The following is a 20,748-nucleotide window of genomic DNA, read 5'->3' on the forward strand; positions in this document are numbered from 1 at the left end:
CAGCCTCCTATGGACATATCCTTCTCATGTCGAAGAGAAAGTTCCAATGCTCCATGGCGTTAAGTTTCGGTCACCTTGGGATGGCCGCAAACATTCCATCATCCACATACAAGCCTTTGCATGAGTACCAAATTCTTCGGATTAGCAATTCCCCTCACCTCTATGAGCTTTGCACAATTATTTTGGTCGTTAAGGAACTCATTCCATCTTACATTGTATCATCCTTTACCAAGCGCCTCGCTTACCTTGAGTACCATCAAGTGTAGTTGTCAACGTCGAGCCGTAGCTCGAACTCAGCCATCCCAACCTTTGTGTGCTACACATTCTTCCAAGCTTGCTTGTTCTCATGGTGTCTCTTGTGGGAAGGGTTTGCCATTTCTCTGAATACTAATTTCAGATGCCCGCTCCTTCGAGCGACTCTTTTTCCCTACATCTCCATGCCCGTTTTCCCCCAAACGATCACGCGTGTGCTGACTGCCCTCAATGCAGCCCCGCTAGATCCCCCACATTTACAAGCCAAGTGTTTTTATAAGTGCTTGTCCCGCTCTGATACCATCTGTCACGGACTTAGTTGGTTTTGCCTAAGTCGTGCAGCACCCTTACGTGTCCGTTCGTAAGGTCAACCTCCCTGAAATCTCCCATGGTCCCTTAGGAACTACAAAAGAGAAAACGGGTTAAAGAAAACGTCTCACTCGAGATCCACAAGCAAATATTTCTGAAAACACTTCATAGACAATGCAAATTACAAACATACTTTACAAGCTCTGAACGATTGCACAACAAAGGGTCAAAATAATCCACTACAGTCCGAATAACTCTCGCAAGTGTCCATATGACACAACCTTTATTTACAAGCCTAAGAAGGCCATCAAACCCAACTAAAATGGGGCTGTTAAGCCTTTGATCGTTCCTTTACCTATTGTGCAAAGCATGAACAAACAGAAAGACACGGACATATATAAGTATTACATCAAACATCCTGTTTAAAACTTTGTCCGTGATAGTGTGGACAGTAAGAAGGGCCAGCCTCTTCTTGATTACGTAGTGCATGCGAGGAGGAGATTTGTGCAGCGATTTGAGGAGTGTATTCGTAACCCTTATCATGTGGATCATTGCTAGAGAGGAGGACAGTTGACCTCCTTCATCCTCTCATATAGATTTGTAGGAATTTAGGAATATACGATCTCCCTATGTATCACACAACTTTTCTATATGCATAGTTTTTCATTTTTACGGGTTTTTACATACTAATATTCGCATGATAATATTCGATATGAACATTTAGGATATTTTTATTTTTATTCTTTCACTACCTATATGATATCACCCTAGATTTTTCAACAACTTTAATTATATCAGTTATTCCTTTAGTAAGCTTGGTGGTAAACCTTTTTAGGTTAACAACATAGTTTTAACATTTTGTAATTTTATTTTTGATTGTAATCTCACTAATCTCAATTTTAATAGGATCCTATTTCATGTGGTGTAATAATAGATTTGGTCTCAAGCATCTCAATAAGACTACATCAGTTTTTTACAACTGACAAATAACTTTCTCTGCATTCTTATGCTTTTGTGAAACACCTCCCCCTTGCCTTCTTCGACCATGCTCCCCTCCTTATCTTTCTCAACCCTATAGCCAATGATCCCAACCCTCCAAAACTGTTTAGATTTGAACATTAGTGGCCCGAGTACCCAATGATCTTAAATTTCATTAATAAAACCTAGTCCAACATGGATCTTAACCACGACCCCCTCTCGCCCATCCATAATGGCCTCCTTAACTTTTAACCCATTCTTACCTGCTAACAACATAAGGAGCTGAGTATCATAGAAAGCCAGTTCAATGCCACCTAGAATAAGATCCTGCACATTGAAAATAAGGATAATATCTCTCCTTTAACAAATGAGGATCAAACATCATTTCTCATCTCTAACAGCAAACTTAATGTACTTGTGAAATAGATCTATCTTAAATGAATCTCTGTAGCTAAATTCAATTGGTTTCGTATTATAGATTAAAACACCAGATATTTTCATGGTATTATGGAATAAAAGAAAAAATAATCATATTTATCAAATTACTTTGGAGGATGGCTCTTTTGTATAGGATATTTTTAATCCTTACCTTAATTTTCACAAACTAGTTCAATAATCTCATGGCCCCTCTCGCTCAACCCTATAACACTATTATCATATTTATCAAATCACTTTGGAGGATGGCTTCCTTACGTATGATATTTTTAATTCATTGCTTACCTCTATTTTCATATACTAGTATAATAAACTCAGTCTCCTCCCACTCAACCTCATGACATCATTAATTGGCTAGGCCTCCTTTGCTAGTCATAGGTGCCCTACAAACTAATCACGTGAGTGATGACACATGTGACATGATACATATTATTTTTTCTTATTATATTTTGATAATTTATCACTTTATATTACTTATTATATATGTGCATATATATTGTAATGCATATGGATCTATGCAATATGAATCGAATCGTGATGAGATCATGATAATGATACCGATTCATCTTTAAACATAGACCCTAAATAATCCTGGTCATAAATTACTTGAAAGAGACATCGAGATAACCGGACAGATCGATGTGCTGAATACTCATCTATATGATGGAAGTAGCTAGTCTCATAGCTACTCATGTGGGGACACTATGGCTACAGTGTAGGTGCTCATTGGAGAATAGTTTACTGATTGATTCACTCATAAAATGCTGAATGGTTAATGATGCCTTATTGTCATACAACGATTCTGTTATCCCAGTGGTGTACATAGTCCTTAGACTTGAGACACTAAGGATGTCCTATATGAGTACTTTATTCTTTGATACTAGACTTATTGGTCTGAAAATTTTAAATCTAGCACAACGGGTTATTGGGAGTGGTAGCCAACCTTACGAGGACTATTGAGTGTCGATAAAATATCATCCACTCTCGGTGTCATGAGAGGAATATCTCATGTGTTCTTACTCAGACAAATCCCTAGCCAGAGCCATTCAGATTGAGAGAGAAAATGTTCTCCGGGAGAATCCGATTAGAGCGAGACTCGAGGAGAAACCGTATGAGTTTAACAACACCATGCATGATATTTCCCATCTAATCTTCGTCGATGTTTGTCCCCCACCCCCCCCCCCACCACCCCCTCCCTCTCCTTCTTTTTGTTTTTATACAACAAAGCCCCTTTCAATATCAAGAGATTTTATATTTCCCATCTAATCTTCACCAACGATATTCTACTATCAATATTTTTTTTAATCTTATCAAAGTTTTGGAAACCTTTAAGTTATCAAAAACAAATTTGCAATCCTATATCTCAAAGCTTGTAGTCTAAACATCATATATAATTTATAATACACTTAGACTAAAAGAGACGATCTAGCCGTTAAACTACTTGGGTGCCTACATACACCATTGCAGGCTCCCCAATTGCTTCTAAGACCAACTCATACAAAAAAAAATTATCATATTTAATCACTAAAATAGAACCATACTCTCTGGACCTCACAAATTTGTTTTGATGAATTTTATAATCAATAAAGCTTCTTCAATAATTCTTCTTATCTTCTATTCTTTCCAACATGGTATCAGAGCAAGTGAGATAAGCGAGGCTCCACGGCCATCGAAGCTTGTCATTCATCACATCCCTTGCCTCTTTAACCCCTGCCCATGCGGCCTTCTTATTCACCAACGTTGCCTACACCGACCAGGTTTCTCCACCAACCTCCTTTGCTGCAGCTACCTCCTCTGCTATGGCATTACTGCTCCTCTACTGTAGCTTAATCCTCTATTGTAGCTTAATCCTCTATTGTAGCTTTCTCCTTTGCTGCATCTTTCTCCTCTACTGTAGTATCACTGCAGCTTTCTCCTCTACTGTAGCTTTCTCTTCTACTATAGTATTGCTATAGCTTCCTCTGCTGTAGCATCACTGTAACATTGCTGCAACTTCCTCTTTTGCTGCAGCTTCCTCTTCTACTATAGTATTGCTATAGCTTCCTCTGCTGTAGCATCACTGTAACATTGCTACAGCTTCCTCTTTTGCTGTGGCTTCTTCTTCTGCTATAGCATTGCTATAGCTTTCTACATTGCTGTAGCTTTCTCCTCTACTGTAGCTGCCGCCGTCGCCGTCGCAGCCACAACAATAGCACCATCTTGCGGGGGTATGATAGTAGATAAGATTTCCCCAACTAGATGAGGAAACCTCTATATTTTGTTGAGGGAAATCCTCTATTCTGTTGAAGAAAATCCTTTCTTCTAATTTGTATAAATAGGAGAGGGACATGTTAATGTATTTAAGGTTCTTCAATAAAGCTTCTTCCATCTTCAATAATTCTTCTTATTTTTTATTTTTTCCAACAAGATATACACTTCGATCTCTAACAAGAACATATCTAAGATTTTTAAATTATCTAGATATATTTTTTTAATAAGAATCAAAACAAAATATGCTTTTCCTCGTAAGTTAGGATTATATCACTCATCAAAGGCTTAGAGAGGCCTAGGGGTTAGAGATATTAATCTTGTTAAATCTACTATTTAGATTAAAAAGTTTCTCCCACTCCTTAATAATAACATGCTCATATGGAAACATAAATAATTATCATTTTTATAACTGTCAATACCAAATCGGATCTATATGGTGTAGAGCTCATCAATGATAGGATTGAATCCAAGACCCTTCTTGAGAGATCTCATCCCCCACCTCTCATTTCTAACATAATCAGCTCAACAACTCTTTGTTCAACTCCTATTACAATCGCCCTTACACAACGTGCCACCCCACCACCCACCTCCTAACACTAATTGCTCACACACTCTTTGACCAAAGGGGCAATAATGTTTTGGCTAATTGCGAAAATTACTTATTGGCAAATTCCTTATAATCTGAATGTTACATTATTTTGGATGGACTCAAGGCAGCCTATCCAAATCATCTCGCTCTCCTCTAAGTCTGCATAGACTCTAAAAGCATTGTTGACATGCTTTTGAACACATAGACTTGTAAGAAATTATGATGTATTTCTTTTATATTTTTCTATTTCTTAATTTATGGATAATTAGTGAATAGGAGAATTTATTCTCTAGTTTTTTATTTTTATATTTTGATAATTTATATCTAGTGAGTTGGTGGTGGGTAATAAGTTTTACATATATAAATTGATTAGTTATAGCGATTTTTTTGTTTTTTTTAATACTTATGAATAGTTCAAAAAAATTTTATTTTCTTCCTCCTGCCTTTTCTTGGTCAAGAGAAGTCAGTCAACTGTCACTCATAACTTTCATGTGGATGATTGTGGATGATGTACAAAGAATTCACTTGTCTGGATGCTATCACAAGGGGACAACTTTTGGTTGATACCATTCATGTGTCATGCCTCCATAAACATCAATCACATCATAAAAAGCTACACTGTTGACTGAGTAAATAAGAGAAAATATGGATAATTATTTTGAAATTGATACATGGTCCAAACTTCAATACCAAGTTGTGAAGATCTTTAAATGTTGCTGCCTGGTGGTAAGAGCATCAACCCATAATAATTATGATTCATATGATGGTTACTAAACATGAATGCTAATTCTGAGGAGGAGCTGATCCCCACCATGTGTTCTTCACTTCCTTCTCTCTCTCCGATCCACATAATTATATATAATTAGCTAAATCAACATGGAAAACATAATTTGTTTTTTTGGATTGGAAACTAATGAATATTATATTTCTATTTTTTATTTCTCTTCTTTTTGATATATATATATATATATATATATTATTTTCCTTGTATATGGTATATAAAGAACTCACTTGTCTTGATGCGAAGAAAAAAAGAAATCTCTCAATTTGTGTATGGTATATAAAGAACTCACTTGTCTTGTCTTGATGCCATTATAGGGGGGGAACTCTTAGGGTCATAAAAACAAAAAAGAGTCCATGAATCAAATCATATACATTTTAACTGTTAAAAAAATGGCATCATAAAGCTACACTATTGACTGAGTAAATAAAAGAAAATACAAATAATTATTCTGAAACTGATGCATGTCCCAAACTTTAATGCTTAGCTGTGGAGATATTTAATGTTGCTGATTGGGTTAGTAAGAGCATCTACATATAATAATTATGATGGCACCATACCTCAATGCTAATATGTTCTTCTTCACTTCTCTCTCTCTCTCTCTCCTATCCACATAATTATATTGGGTAAATCAATAGGGAAAGCAGAAGTTGTTTGTTTGTTTGCTTTTTTTTTTTTGATGGATTGACATTGAATAGAACAAGAAGGTTTGTGAAGCCATGTGGTTGAGCTTGACATGAATAATTAAGAATATTTTTCAATCTCACATATACAAAAGCTCTCTCAAAATTCTTAAGGAAACTTAGGGTTCACATAGATTGGATTGCCTTTGTTAAAGTTATTATGTAAAAGGATCTCATGTCTTCTGATTGATTATGATGATTTTTATAATCATAAAAATATTAAATATTCTCCTAATTCTTACCGTACAAAAGGATTTATGATTTCTTGATTTGTGTAAATTCTATCATTTATGTGGTTGACTTAGATTGTCTTTTATCCTATAAATTTCTTCTTCGTCTTCGTCTTCTCATAGTCTTCTTTTAATCTTCTTGAAATTATCATTCAGCTTGATTCAACATCTCAAATTAGAAGATTGACTTGGCTTTTATTTTTCTATGTTCCTTCTCCAAGCAAACTTCTCTACTTGCACATCTACAAGCATGATCTTATTTTCTCATGCTTGCTCAGTAGGTATCTGTTATTACTGACTAATACTTATATTAATGTTTGTATTATTTATTAGGCTTCTCAGATTCTTCATGAAGAGGTGAAATCAAATAAGAAAGTATAAAATCCAAAAAACATATCTGCTTCCTTTTTATAATTTGAAAATTATCCTCATAAGTAAGAAGAGACTTTATGTTTAATTATTTTACCTCATTCTATCTCTAATTTGAATATATTTGAATTTGAATTTTTATAGTTATTTTATTATGTAGTCATCTTTTTTTTAATGACATTTGGTTGAGTGAATAATATGGCTCGACATGAAGAAAAAAATGCTTCAATTAATACTTATGAGAATATTTCTTAGATAGAGAAAAAAAAAAGAAGCAAATGAGAGAATAATTTATGAAAAATATTTAATAAATTAATGCAGTTCTATAAGCTGATATATGCAAATAAAAATCTCATAAGTACCCAATAATTAACAGCTAAAAATGGTAGGATTGTGTTCCACTTATTATGGGATGTGAAACAAATGTCAATTTGTGTTGTTTTAGAGGTCTCTCCATCTTATCTTCATCTTCTTATTATTATCTTGATAATAATAATAACAATGACGACAACAACAATAATAATAACTATTATTATTTTCATTAGTCATTGGAGAAAGGTCAACCATAGGTTATTTATTGTGATTGGCATGGAAAGTAGGCTGAGTCTGATGTTAGACATAACCACAACATTAACATACATATATTTATATAAAAGAATAAGATAATTAGATGATGTGGGAAGAACATGGAGAACTTGTCACCCCGTTTCGTATGACATGGTTGACTAGGTGAAAGAATTGCATTAATAAGCAATAAAATGAGTTCCCTTGACAAAGTCTGAGAAATATATATACATAGAGGAAATGTCTTTCGGGACCAAAGTAATGTGCCACTAAGTTAGTGGTGAATAATAAAGAAAAATATTTGTTTGAATAGTATCATCCTGTGTCAATTCAATCTATACTCAAGGTTTCACATTTATAAATATTTCTATAGCTCCACAAGGTATATTTTAGGTCTGATTGAAATGCCCAATTCACCACCCTCTCTCAGTCTCATACATAGTCTTACTCTTACAAACAAGTAATATTAATTTAAATTATTACTATATAAATATTTTAATCATTTGTAAAAATAGAGGTTTAATTTGTGTATGATAATTAAGATAGTCCTTTTATTATGAATTTTTTTTCTCTATTTTAATATGGATGGCTATGCTACAATACAAGCAATAATTCTTATCGTTATGATTTTGAGAAAGAAAAGATGATGAGAAATTTGAAGAAAAATTAATGTATATAATTTTATTTTTTATGAATAATAATTTTTTATTTTTTTTAGATCTAGATGATTAGGATGTGGGTTTCAAAGATAAAAATAAGATTATATACATGGACCCGATAACCATCAAACCCATTCGTAAGATGGGTCGGGCCACCCATAGTGAGTACATGAACCCATAGAAAGGATATAAAAAATTTCGGATCCAAACTTAATAAGTGTAATCAATTTAAATTCGAAATATATGAACAAAATAAATGATGAAGGATCTAAATATTTATATCATATCATATTAGCATTCATTTGCCATGTTCATTAAATTTAGAAAGAAAGAAGCTTCCATTAGTGATTGTGGAGAACATGCCAACCATGCCTTGTATTTGATTTCAATTCAATATATGGATCGATAAGATGCAACCAAATAGACGTGCATAATTGACATATCCCCACTGGCCTTTTCGTTTTCTGAATCCATCGTTTATTAAGAATAAATTAGGAATTATATGAGGCTTTAAGCTTTGTAATTGGGCTGATTGTATCATATCGATCTTTCCGTAAAAGAATTGCCATATCAATCACCGTTGCATTAATTCGAGCCACAAAATGAGGCATTGGTTGGGACAAAGGTTCAGTCTATATTTATTATAAAGGAATCATATCGAATCAATTTCAATATCTCGAATCGATTACCAAATCCGACATATTAAGAAGATTGTTTTGACTATTTTGTCATGTAATTTGAAGTCAAAGTTGACCGACACGGAGTGGACATTCTCTGGTTTATGATCGATCGGCTGAATCAACTCGGCCTAATGCGGTCTGCTCCACACCGATTTCCGGGTTGGAAGAGAACAGCGTCGACTTCCGCTCGCCCCCGCCGTTGACGGAGGCAACAGAGAGACGACGCTTTGACCCGCAGAAGACAGACAAAAAGAGTCGAGTCGAGTCGCCTCATAAAGATTTTTCGATCTCTGTAACGAGGGGCATCGCTTCCTTCGCTCACGTATAGAGATCGGGATGAGGAGCGTTGAGGAGAGGAAGCCTTCGCGTTCGCTGAGACCGGCGCAATCGAAGCTGAGCATCCTCCTCCTCCTGGTCTCGACGAACCTGCTCTCCGTCTACCTCTTTTCCGGCGGCATGTGCCCTATCATCGGCGACACCGACGTCCTCCTGCGAGAACTCAAATCCACGAAGTCGGAGCTCGCGCAGCTGCAACGCTTCATGGAGACTCTCTTCCGCGGGCATGGCGACAAGGCGGCCTCCGACGACATGGACGGATGGCCGGACGAGTTGCCCCGGGAGATGAAGTTGGTCGTCGGCCCCCACAAGCTCCCCTTGGGCTACAACCGCAACCTCGGCACCGACAAGTTGTTCCAGCCGCTAGGATCCGCCTGCCGGCGTTTCCGGGAGGAGCTGGCCGGGTACATGACCTACGAAGTCGGCGGGGAGTGCCCCAGCGACGAGGTCTTCGCGCAGCGGCTGATGCTGAAGGGCTGCGAGCCGCTCCCCCGCCGTCGGTGCCACCCCAAGTCCCCCAAGGGGTACGTGGAGCCGGCGCCGCTGCCGGAGAGCCTCTGGGCCACCCCGCCGGACACCAGCGTCGTGTGGGACGCGTACACCTGCAAGAACTACAGCTGCTTGGTGAAGCGGGGGAGGTCCGACAAGTCCTACGACTGCAACGACTGCTTCGATCTGAAGGGCCGGGAGAAGTCCCGGTGGCTGGTGGATAGCAGCGGCGGCGTTCTGGACTTCAGCATCGACAGCGTGCTGGCGACGAGGCCGGCGGGGACGGTGCGGATCGGGCTGGACATCGGCGGCGGGTCCGGCACGTTCGCGGCGAGGATGAGGGAACGCGACGTGACGGTGGTGTCGAGCACCATGAACTTCGACGGGCCCTTCAACAGCTTCATCGCGTCGCGGGGTTTGGTCCCGCTGCACATCAGCGTAGCCCACCGGCTGCCCTTCTTCGACAACACGCTCGACGTGGTGCACTCCATGCACGTCCTCAGCAACTGGATGCCGGAGGCGACGCTGGAGTTGGCGCTGTTCGACATCTACCGGGTGCTACGGCCGGGCGGCCTCTTCTGGCTCGACCACTTCTTCTGTGCCGGGGAGCAGCTCAACACGACGTACGTGCCCATGCTGGCGCGCGTCGGCTTTCACAAGCTGCGGTGGGTGACCGGCCGCAAGCTCGACCGAGGGATCGGGAAGAACGAGTGGTACCTCTCCGCTCTGCTGGAGAAGCCCATGACCTGATGCTGTCGGTGATGATGAGACGGCTGCCGCCTCCAAAATTGCAGTGTCATTAGTAGCACGTAAACGTTGCTTCCATCGTGCGGCTGAGGATTGTGAACCTTTGATACGAATAATCAAAGATTAAACTTCTCCGCTTGCAATCGAAATATAGAGATTTCCGCACTCTTCGAGTCCATCTATCGATAGAGATATTCTATGAGACATTTAGTAGGGATCAATTACATGCATCTTTTACAGACTCATATACTTCGTTAAGTTCATCGTATTTTAATTTTTTATTTAAGTTTTTTAATCTTTCATATTAATTTTGCACATCATTTTAATGTTATCATCTTAGTTAAAACCCTTTCAATGTTTGCTCTGAGACAATGGTGGTGTTATCAATGTGCATAAGATATGAGATAATATTCCACCCCAAATAATAAAACTATAGTATATTGTTATGATATCATAAGAGTAAATAATATCCATGAAAATAAAAAAGAAGAAACCCACCTGACCTGCCGACTTAAAGTTCACTGGGACCCGCCACCTGTAGACACACGCAAAAGGGCAACGGGTGGACCCTCCTCCCATTTGGGTCAAGTTTGATGGGATCTGACGGTCAGGATCATCGGTGCTTTCTTCCATCACCTCTTCTCCCCGTGAAGAAAGCACTGCGAAGTGGACGGTGGGTCCCGCTTCCATCGTCAGACGAGTACACGACGGGTAACGTCGGGACGAGTGGAAACAAAAGTATTGCCACAAATGTGGCCTCTCGGCCGCATCAGTAGCTCTTCTTAGGATGCAGAGGATAACTGAGCGTTTGATCCACGTTTTCCGAATCACGAGGCGGATCAGGTTCCCACTAACGTTTCAGTTATCGAGGACGCGATACTCTGGGGATCCCACCGTTCGTTCTTCCATCGGCAGTCAGGAACCCCTGTTTCGTCGGATTAACCGCCACGGACGGCGACCCGATCCCGCCTCTCCCTTTTTCCTCACTCATCAGCTCCGTCAGCTTTTAAACCAACCAAGCCCCGCTCGCTTCGACGTTAACAAGAGAGAGAGAGAGAGAGAGAGCGAGAGAGAGGAAGTTGCAATGGAGAAGGAGATGGATGATTTCCTGAGGGAGTGCGAGAAGTCGGGCGATGCCGCATACGCGGCCATCAAATCCCTTCTGGAGAGGCTGGAGAAGCCCGACACACGATCTGGCGCCCGCGTCTTCCTCGCCCGCCTCCAGCAGCGCTTCCAGTCCAAGGACGACGCCGATCGATGCTTCGACACTTACCATTTCCGCATCCACGACGTCCTCCTCCACGACTTCCAAGGTCCGATTTCTTTTTCTTATTGTGCTTCTCTTTTGATCAAGCTATTGTATAGGAGTGGTAACTGCAATACTCTGGGCATTTTAGGCTCGTGTTGTTCTTGTAAGGATCGTTCTGTCGCCAACCTTTGTTTATCTGATCGACACACACAATGGATATTCACTATAAATATTTGACATGTCATTTCTGTTTCCATTAGATATTGAATTTTTAGGATTTTGTCGATGTCAAATTAGGATGGATTTCTCTTTGATTTTGTCGCTGGTCCAACAAAATGAGTGTTTATGATCCCAGTTTGAATTGTCCATCAATGTCGACTTTGTTCTCATTCAAAGGTTGAACTTGCCAACTGGCTTAGTATGATAAAACGAAGGTGAAGAAATGGATCGAGATCTCAATTATGTGTGTCATTGCCTCATGATAAGGAGTTGTTGGTGTTCCTCGATAGCATCAATCAATTTATTTTTTTATTACAAAAATCTTTTTCCAGTGGATGCAAATCGCAGCTATTATCTAAGCACTAGTTTACTTTCAGTGGCCTTATTTGGTTGATGACCTTTACATGACAACAAATTCAGAACGGAAGGACCAACTGTTTTTGGTATTCCAGTAAGCCAAACTACCCCATTACCAAAAGATGACAGTATTCTTCTGCCAGTATAACCTGTTTGAGCAGTTCTGCAAGAGCTAATGTTGAAGTCCAGGCTTCCAATAGACATGATGTCACAAGAAAATGGGGAAAAAGATGACATTTTCAACAAATGATCACTTGATTGTGACTGGGTGGATGAGTCCTTATAAAAAGGTAAGAGCTCTATTGTTTTTGTGGAGCTCCTGTTGGTTGGAGTTTTCTGATAATGACTAAGTTTTGGATGCACCAAAAATTAAGGGAAGAATAGAAACAACAAAGAGCTTGAAACAACAGGATCATAATCTTGACTTTCAACACGGTAGAAGATAATCGTTTATTTATACTGCAACCACGCAATTTAGCTTGTCATTTCTAAATAATTCATTGCTACCACATGGATGCATATATTTTGTTCAGTATATCCTAATGTGGTCTAGTAAGACTTGTTTCTTTACTTGTTAAAAGTTTTTCTCTTTCCTCCTGGACAGTGTCTGGTTTACTAGCATGTTTTTTTCCTTTTTCTTACCAATTAGATAACGGGGTTAGAGTTATTGTCCTTCTCATGTCCCAGTTTACTCAATTGCTGATCCAACAATTTCTTACCTAACAGGCTACCAAAAGAGAAAGAAAATAACTATTTTGGAGATCCCAAGCATTTTCATTCCAGAAGATTGGTCTTTTACTTTCTACGAAGGCATAAATCGTCATCCTGATACCATTTTTAAGGACAGGATGGTTGCTGAGCTGGGCTGTGGAAATGGATGGATTTCCATTGCACTTGCTGAAAAATGGTCCCCTTTAAAGGTTTGATTTTGTTCCCAAATACTCATCTCCATACTTTATATATAACTCTAAAATTTGGTTCATTGGATCAAAAATGGTGAGCTTTAAGTCATTAAATATGAGCATGGGTTGCTTACATGCTTCATGCAAAGTTTAAAACCAAATAATGCATCTAACTTCATATTGGCACTCTTTAATGTCGTTAGACTTATAGCTTATGTGTTATAAATATGATATCCTAAACTTATTTCTTTCTAGTGCAACAATGGTACATTCTTTATTGAATTTATCTGACCTTTGAAGCGTCCGGACAAAGAAGAAAAAAATGTGAAGTTTGATAGGAGAAGTCATTCTCTGCAATATACATATACATAGATAAACGTTGAAGGTCTTTGCCAATGTGAGGACTGGGAGATCAGTGCATAGATGAAATTTAGATAAACTGTAGCAAAAACTTTATGGCAAATCAGAAATGTTGAAGTCACAAATTGTTCAATCATAAATGGTGTTTTCTCCTTGACCTGCAACTAACTTCTTGTGCTGTATATCATGTTATAACATGTTCATCAGCTTTGATTCTTACTTTGCCTTATTTTTGTTTTAATGCTTATACTGCATGAATAATCTTATAGGCCTTTTTTGTTTTCAAAGTAATTGTTACTTGAACAACAATTTTGGCAATTTAAATTATGCTTCCTAGGAATGCAAGTGTCAATTTCTTCATATTCTCATTTCTTTTATTAATTATCATGAATTTGATCCCTAGAAACCACCAATAGACTAACATTGTGTTCTCCAGGTGTACGGGCTTGATATTAATCCAAGGGCTATCAAAGTGTCATGGATCAATTTGTTCTTGAATGCACTGGATGAGAATGGAACTCCTGTTTATGATGGAGAAGGAAAAACTCTGCTTGATAGGGTGGAATTCCATGAATCAGATCTTCTAGCTTATTGCAGGAAAAATAATATACAACTAGAGCGTATTGTTGGATGCATTCCGCAGGTACTGAACAAAGCTTTTGTATTGTGAAAAATAATATTATGGCATTTTTTTCTTCAAGATATCACGTGGAAACCCAAAACATATCTACATAAAAATTTTGGTCGTATGTGTGCACTCTTTTCTTTCATGTGGTTGGATACTTGGTTCTCACATGACTAATCTGAACTATAAATCAATTCATCAATTAAACTTCTATTCTATTCATTCTCATTCAAAAATTTGTTCAGTTACTATGGAAATTTGTTTTGCAATGAAACCTCAAATTAATCAATTACATTTCACTTTCCAAATCTTAAATATAAATGTGATTAGCAAGTACACTCTTATCTGCTGATTTATGTGTACTTGTACTTATTTGTTTTGTCAATAGATCATATTAATTATTATTTACTTAATAATTTGGTTGATTTTATTGCTTGTCAGATTCTCAACCCAAACCCAGAGGCCATGTCGAAGTTGATTACCGAAAATGCAAGCGAGGAATTCTTATACTCATTAAGTAACTATTGTGCTCTTCAGGTTGTCATGCATGCTACATGTGTTTCTTGTTCCTTCTTTTAGTTGAGGCTTACTAACTGTGTGGCATTTGCTACACACACATATATATATATATATACATACATACATATATACACATATATGTATGTATGTATATATATATATGTATATATATATACACATATATATATGCATATGTATCGGCAGGATTACACTCATGGAACTTGGACTGTATTCTACTATATTCAAAACTAATTGGAGCATTTTTTACCCTGTTTGTATTATATTCGCAAAGAAAAGAAATGTTATTGTGGATGTTAAGTAGCTTGATCATTTGGTAATGTTACATTATCTGACAGGAAATCATATATCCATATGTTTTCACTTCAGATGCATGTAGGTCTGGCATCATCAATCATAGATTTGTGCTTAATACATAAATTTCTCAATGAGTTGCTTACAGTGAAATTATTTTACCTTCTTTTATGCACCATCTGGAAAGCAGAGATGTATTTTGGTTTTTCTGTTACTCCACATATAGCCACATTTGAAGAAACTAACAAGGTGGAAGAAGGCATGATACAAACTACTTAACACGGAGGCAAATGACTAACAAAAGTGATTTTTAACAAAAGAAAATGTATAAATAAATGTTAATTTTTTTACTTTATACAATGTAAAAACAATCTCTGGTCATCATGTTGAATTGACCTGAAACATAACAACCATTCATATGTGAGGCAAACACATGCAAAGTTGACGAATAAATCAGTAGAACAATCTGTGCACATACTGTCAAATGTCAATATTTGACTATGTCGAGCCTTACATAGATGATATAAACATCTGGCATATATGCAATATATTGATGTAAATAAGTGTTAACAGTACAGGAATCCAAAATATTTTCTCAACCACCCAATGGATATCAGGTAAGTGTCAGACATGCATTAGTCCCTGCTAGGTATGACAATCATTTTGAACTGACCATGTTTCATGGTTCATAGCAGTCCTTTTGTCCAGTAATTAGCATTTTAAGTGCTTTGTATCTTTTGGCCAATATTGTTTTGATATAAATACTAGAATTAACAAACAGTTCGAAATCCATTCATTTATATCTTCCTAGTTCTAAATGACACAGTGACTTTGCAACATATAGGCTTGTATAGTCTTGTGTCTGTATGATTCAATTCAGTTGATCATTTACTTGTCACTTGCTTAAGTGAAAGCCTAACAGCAATCAAAATTGTAGAGTTATATATTTTTTATTTTTGTTATTTAATTTTTAATTCAGAATCATATGTTTTCTATAGATCATATCCTTTTATAATTTCTGAATATTGAATATAATTTCTGAATCTTGAATAGTACAATTAAACTAGGGTTTTGTTGAGGATCAATTTGGCCTGGGTTTAATTGCACGTGCTGTTGAGGAAGGGATTGAGGTCATAAAACCCACGGGTTTTATGATATTTAATATAGGAGGACGTCCAGGGCAAGGTGTTTGCAAACGTTTGTTTGAGCGTCGTGGTTTCAACATCACCAAGCTTTGGCAGACAAAGATTATGCAGGTATTTGGAGTCAACAAATTCTTGAATAAATCCGACCATCCTTTTCCTTCAATAAGTGCATGAATACCTGAGTCATCCCTTGAAATCCTTGTTTTTGGGGGTTCCCTGCAATCAATCTCAAATTGATTTATATTATATCATTTTCATGTGTGATATATTTTTCTTCGTCAAAATCATTCTGAAATTTTAATTTAAGCCTATTTAAATGTATTGTTGCAGGCTTCTGATACAGATATTTCAGCTTTAGTCGAAATTGAGAAGAACAGCCACCATCGCTTTGAATTTTTTATGGGTCTTGTTGGTGATCAGCCTATTTGTGCACGAACAGCTTGGGCATATGTGAAGTCCGGTGGTCGTATCTCACATGCCCTATCTGTCTATAGTTGTCAAATTCGCCAACCAAATCAGGTAAATTATATGTTTCTTTATTTCAAGGGTAAATTTGTGTAGTGTACGTTAACTGACAATTTGTAGTATGTTGGAAGGTGAAAATCATATTCGACTTTTTAAGAAATGGATTTCAAGAGGTCAGCAGCTCCTTGGACCTATCATTTGAAGATGATTCTGTTGCCGATGAAAAGATACCATTTCTAGCTTATCTTGCTAGTGTATTGAAAGAAAATTCATTTCTTCCATATGAACCGCCAGCTGGAAGTATGCATTTCAGAAATCTTATAGCTGGATTTATGAAAGTATACCATCACATTCCACTAAGTGCAGATGTAAGTAGTTATAGTATGTACTCCACATTTCTAGTGCAAGAAGTTTATTTTCTATTCATGCTTATTATGTAAATGCTCACTCACTGTTTTTACAAATGAAATTTGGAAATCCTGTCACATTTTACATTTGAAGTCATGGAATCATATTGTGTTATTAGAGTGAAATATATGATGTCGTGTATCGAGTCCCCTTTTTATATTTCGTGTTGTTCCAAAAAGGACAAAGGGTGTCATATTGAGTTTATATTTTCTTTCTGGTCTACAAGAATGTTACAGTGTTCCCATCAAGATCTGTGGCAATTGAGAATGTTCTTCGACTTTTTTCTCCACGACTTGCTATTGTTGATGAACATTTGACCAGAAACTTGCCCAAGCAGTGGTTGACATCTTTGACAATTGAGGTATGGTTCATCAGCTACTCTCTCTCACTCTTGACTCACATGGTTGTGCATGCAAAAGTGCTGTTTGTAACCTAAAATATGCTATGATTGTACTAGGAGTTCTCTGTGCTTATACTAGCATGAGTGATTCTGTATCAATTTAACCTTTTGTCATACTTTCCTATATCTTGTAAAGTAATGATGAATAAACTGTCACTGTTCATGTCAGCCATATGACAGGAGATTTTTTTTAAATTGTCAGGGAACTAATGATAAACTTGAAGATATCATTACTGTAATTGAGGCGCCGCACCAATCAGACCTGATGATTGAATTGATACGGAAACTGAAACCACAAGTTGTTATAACTGGCATGCCTCATTTTGAGGCCATCACAAGTTCTGCATTTGAGAACTTATTGACCACTACAAGAGAGCTTGGCACCCGCCTTTTCTTGGATATATCAAACCACTTTGAGCTTTCTAGCCTTCCTGGATCCAATGGGGTACTGAAGTATCTTGCTGGAAAGAGTCTGCCATCACATGCAGCTGTCCTGTGTGGACTAGTGAAAAATCAGGTAGATAGCCTCTTATCCAAGTATCCTTGATATCTAATGTTTCATACATATGGGGATGGAAAACAATTATAAATGTGGATTTTGTTGTTCTTACATATGCTCCTTGGCTCAGTGGGAAGCCTAAGAGCAAAATAATTGCTTTAGAAAAGTTTTTTAGTCAAGAGAAAGTTTATCCGAATATCTGACACTCAGTATAGGGCCTGATTGATGAAATTTTTCTTATATAGTTTGTCATGTCATATATCTTTCTTTATGACAGATCTCCAAAGTAGCAGTTGAAATTAAAGCACTAAAACAAGTGTTGATGGCTTTTTGAATGGTGAAATTAAACTTTCTTCTCAGGTTTATTCTGATTTGGAAGTGGCCTTTGTCATATCTGAAGATGAGGCTGTCTACACAATATTGTCAAAGACAGTGGAGTTACTGGAAGGGAATACAGCATTATTTAGTCAATATTACTATGGTTGTCTGTTCCATGAGTTGCTTGCATTTCAGCTAGCTGATCGTCATCTACCTGCAGAGGTTCCTTCCCCCTACTCCCCCCATCCCTCTCTCTCTCTCTCTCTCCAGCACACACACAAGCATGCCTGTTATAACATTCATGATGATTCTTGCAAGAACTTGAAAGTATATATTTGTAATCTTCTGCTTATCTGCTTAATTTTTACGGTCACCGTGCAGAGAGAAGGTGCTGACAGAAACTCAGCTAAGTTGATAGGATTTACAAGTTCAGCTGTTTCTGCACTAAACAATGCCGAGCTTTTCATTATGGATCAGGACAATTCACTGATTCACATGGATGTAACTCGAAGCTTCTTGCCAATACCTTCAACTGTAAAAGCATCCATATTTGAGAGCTTTGCAAGGCAAAAGATGGTTGAGTCTGAAACTGATGTTCGTTTTGGAATTCAGCAGCTAGCTATGAATAGTTATGGGTTCCCTTGTGGTGGCTCTTCAGAGTTCATTTTTGCAAATTCTCATTTAGCCCTTTTAAACAAGCTAATTCTTTGCTGCATTCAGGAAAAGGGCACCTTCATTTTCCCCTCAGGCACAAATGGTCATTATGTCTCTGCGTCCAAGTTCATGAATGCAAACATTGTGACAGTACCAACAAAATCAGAAACAGGTTTTAAGCTTGTTCCAGATGCACTTGCAAGTTTGCTGGGGACTCTAAGAAAGCCATGGTTGTACATATCTGGTCCCACTGTTAATCCAACAGGCTTGTTATATAGCAACAAAGAGATCAGTGAAATACTTGCTGTCTGTGGTAAGTTCGGAGCCAGGGTGGTAATTGATACTTCTTTCTCAGGTCTAGAGTTCCACACAGATGGTTGGGGTGGATGGGATTTGAAAAGTTGTCTTTCTTCAATTGCATGCACCAACTCATCTTTCTGTGTGTCTCTGCTTGGTGGGTTGTCATTTGAGTTGCTCACCGGAGGTCTTGAGTTTGGATTCTTGATCCTGAATGACCCAACTTTAATTGATGCATTTTCTACCCTACCAAGTTTGGACAGACCACACAACACAGTCAAATATGCTATCAAAAAGTTATTGAGTCTTCGAAACCAGAAGTGTCGACAGTTCTCTCAAGTCATGGATGAACAGAAAGATGTTCTAAGGAGTCATGCTGATCGCCTAATGAAGGTACTTTGGCATGCATTTATAATTTCCATTTGTTCAGTTTTTTAGGACCATAGTGTAGAAGTTTAGACAAGATCATCCTAGCTAAAGTTCACCGCTTACAAGCTCCAATGACAACCTTTAATTGTTTGATGAAAATTATACATAAATTATTTAACTTTTTTTTTTCAGTTATACAAGGTTAGAAGGTCTATTAATCATTTGTTCGCTGATAATCTACTTAATGTTTGTAAATGAAGACAACTCTCTAGTTTCATTTGAACTTTAAAGTTTTGACAATACTTTGGATATATATTTTCCTACATGTAGAGCACTAACATTTTATGTTCCTCTTTAACTCGATATATCATACTAGTTTATACCAGTGAGGTTACCTGTTCGGGAACAAATTTCTAATCAGTAAAAATGAGCATTGTTGCTTTGAACTAGATCAATGATGTGTTCTTCCTGATCTGGGCTTCAAAGGTTGGCCAAAAATTTTTCAGTACATCAGAGCTGACTGTATCTCCTATTGGTGATTCCACATTTTGTGTAGGTTTTTAAACTTATCCTGGCTTCACTGCTTGATGTATCTAACTGTTTATTCATTTTGACAGACACTTGGAAGCTGCGGATGGGATGTTGTTCGCTGCTGCGGTGGTGTTTCTATGGTAGCTAAACCGACGGCTTATCTGGGGAAGATGCTTAAATTAGATGGCTTTCAGGCCAAGCTTGATGAGACCAATTTCAGACAAGCTGTTCTAAGAGCTACTGGTCTGTGCATTAACAGTGGATCATGGACTGGAATTCCAAACTACTGCCGCCTCACTTTCGCTCTTGAAGATGCCAAGTTCGAACAGGCGTTACAACAAATTACTCAATTCAAGAAGTTGGTTCTTGAGAATTGAGTATGAATTACTACCTTTCCCATGGGATGCGACTTAAAAGTGTTGCAGAAATTACTGCCGTCTCACTTTCGCTCTTGAAAATGCCAAGTTCGAACAGGCATTACAACAAATTACTCAATTCAAGAAGTTGGTTCTTGAGAATTGAGAGTGAATGACTACCTTTCCCATGGGATGCGACATGAGTGTTGCAGAAATAATATAACACAAAAAGTTCATCAGATCTTCCTGTGCGATCTGTGGAGCTGACCGATATGAATAGTTTCCTTTGGATATTTTTAACATGGTTATACTTAGCTTATCTGCCTCGGAATACCTCGTTGGCTCATTGCATAGTCTCTGGGTCCTACCAAGGTGATTTGATTTGAAAAAAAAAAAGGAAATAGCTTTCTTT

At 37.7% G+C, this 20,748-nt stretch overlaps 2 protein-coding genes across 2 annotated transcripts; both read left to right on the top strand.

The window, feature by feature from the left end:
* Positions 1-9,097: 9,097 nt before the first annotated feature.
* On the top strand, positions 9,098-10,467 carry LOC108953601 (probable methyltransferase At1g29790). Its single transcript, XM_018830238.2, has one exon. It carries the CDS (start codon positions 9,116-9,118, stop codon positions 10,352-10,354), a length of 1,239 nt encoding a protein of 412 aa, XP_018685783.1. The 5' UTR covers positions 9,098-9,115; the 3' UTR covers positions 10,355-10,467.
* Positions 10,468-11,423: 956 nt separating this feature from the next.
* On the top strand, positions 11,424-20,471 carry LOC135589097 (methionine S-methyltransferase-like). Its single transcript, XM_065081400.1, has 12 exons — positions 11,424-11,664; positions 12,903-13,096; positions 13,875-14,081; positions 14,505-14,600; positions 15,962-16,150; positions 16,370-16,558; positions 16,636-16,872; positions 17,139-17,273; positions 17,515-17,829; positions 18,172-18,351; positions 18,511-19,473; positions 20,067-20,471. The coding sequence occupies exons 1-12, from the start codon at positions 11,436-11,438 to the stop codon at positions 20,355-20,357; spliced, it is 3,225 nt and encodes a 1,074-aa protein (XP_064937472.1). The 5' UTR covers positions 11,424-11,435; the 3' UTR covers positions 20,358-20,471.
* The last annotated feature ends 277 nt before the right edge of the window (positions 20,472-20,748 follow it).

This window comes from Musa acuminata, chromosome BXJ1-8 (assembly GCF_036884655.1).
Source record: "Musa acuminata AAA Group cultivar baxijiao chromosome BXJ1-8, Cavendish_Baxijiao_AAA, whole genome shotgun sequence".
Taxonomy (NCBI): domain Eukaryota; kingdom Viridiplantae; phylum Streptophyta; class Magnoliopsida; order Zingiberales; family Musaceae; genus Musa; species Musa acuminata.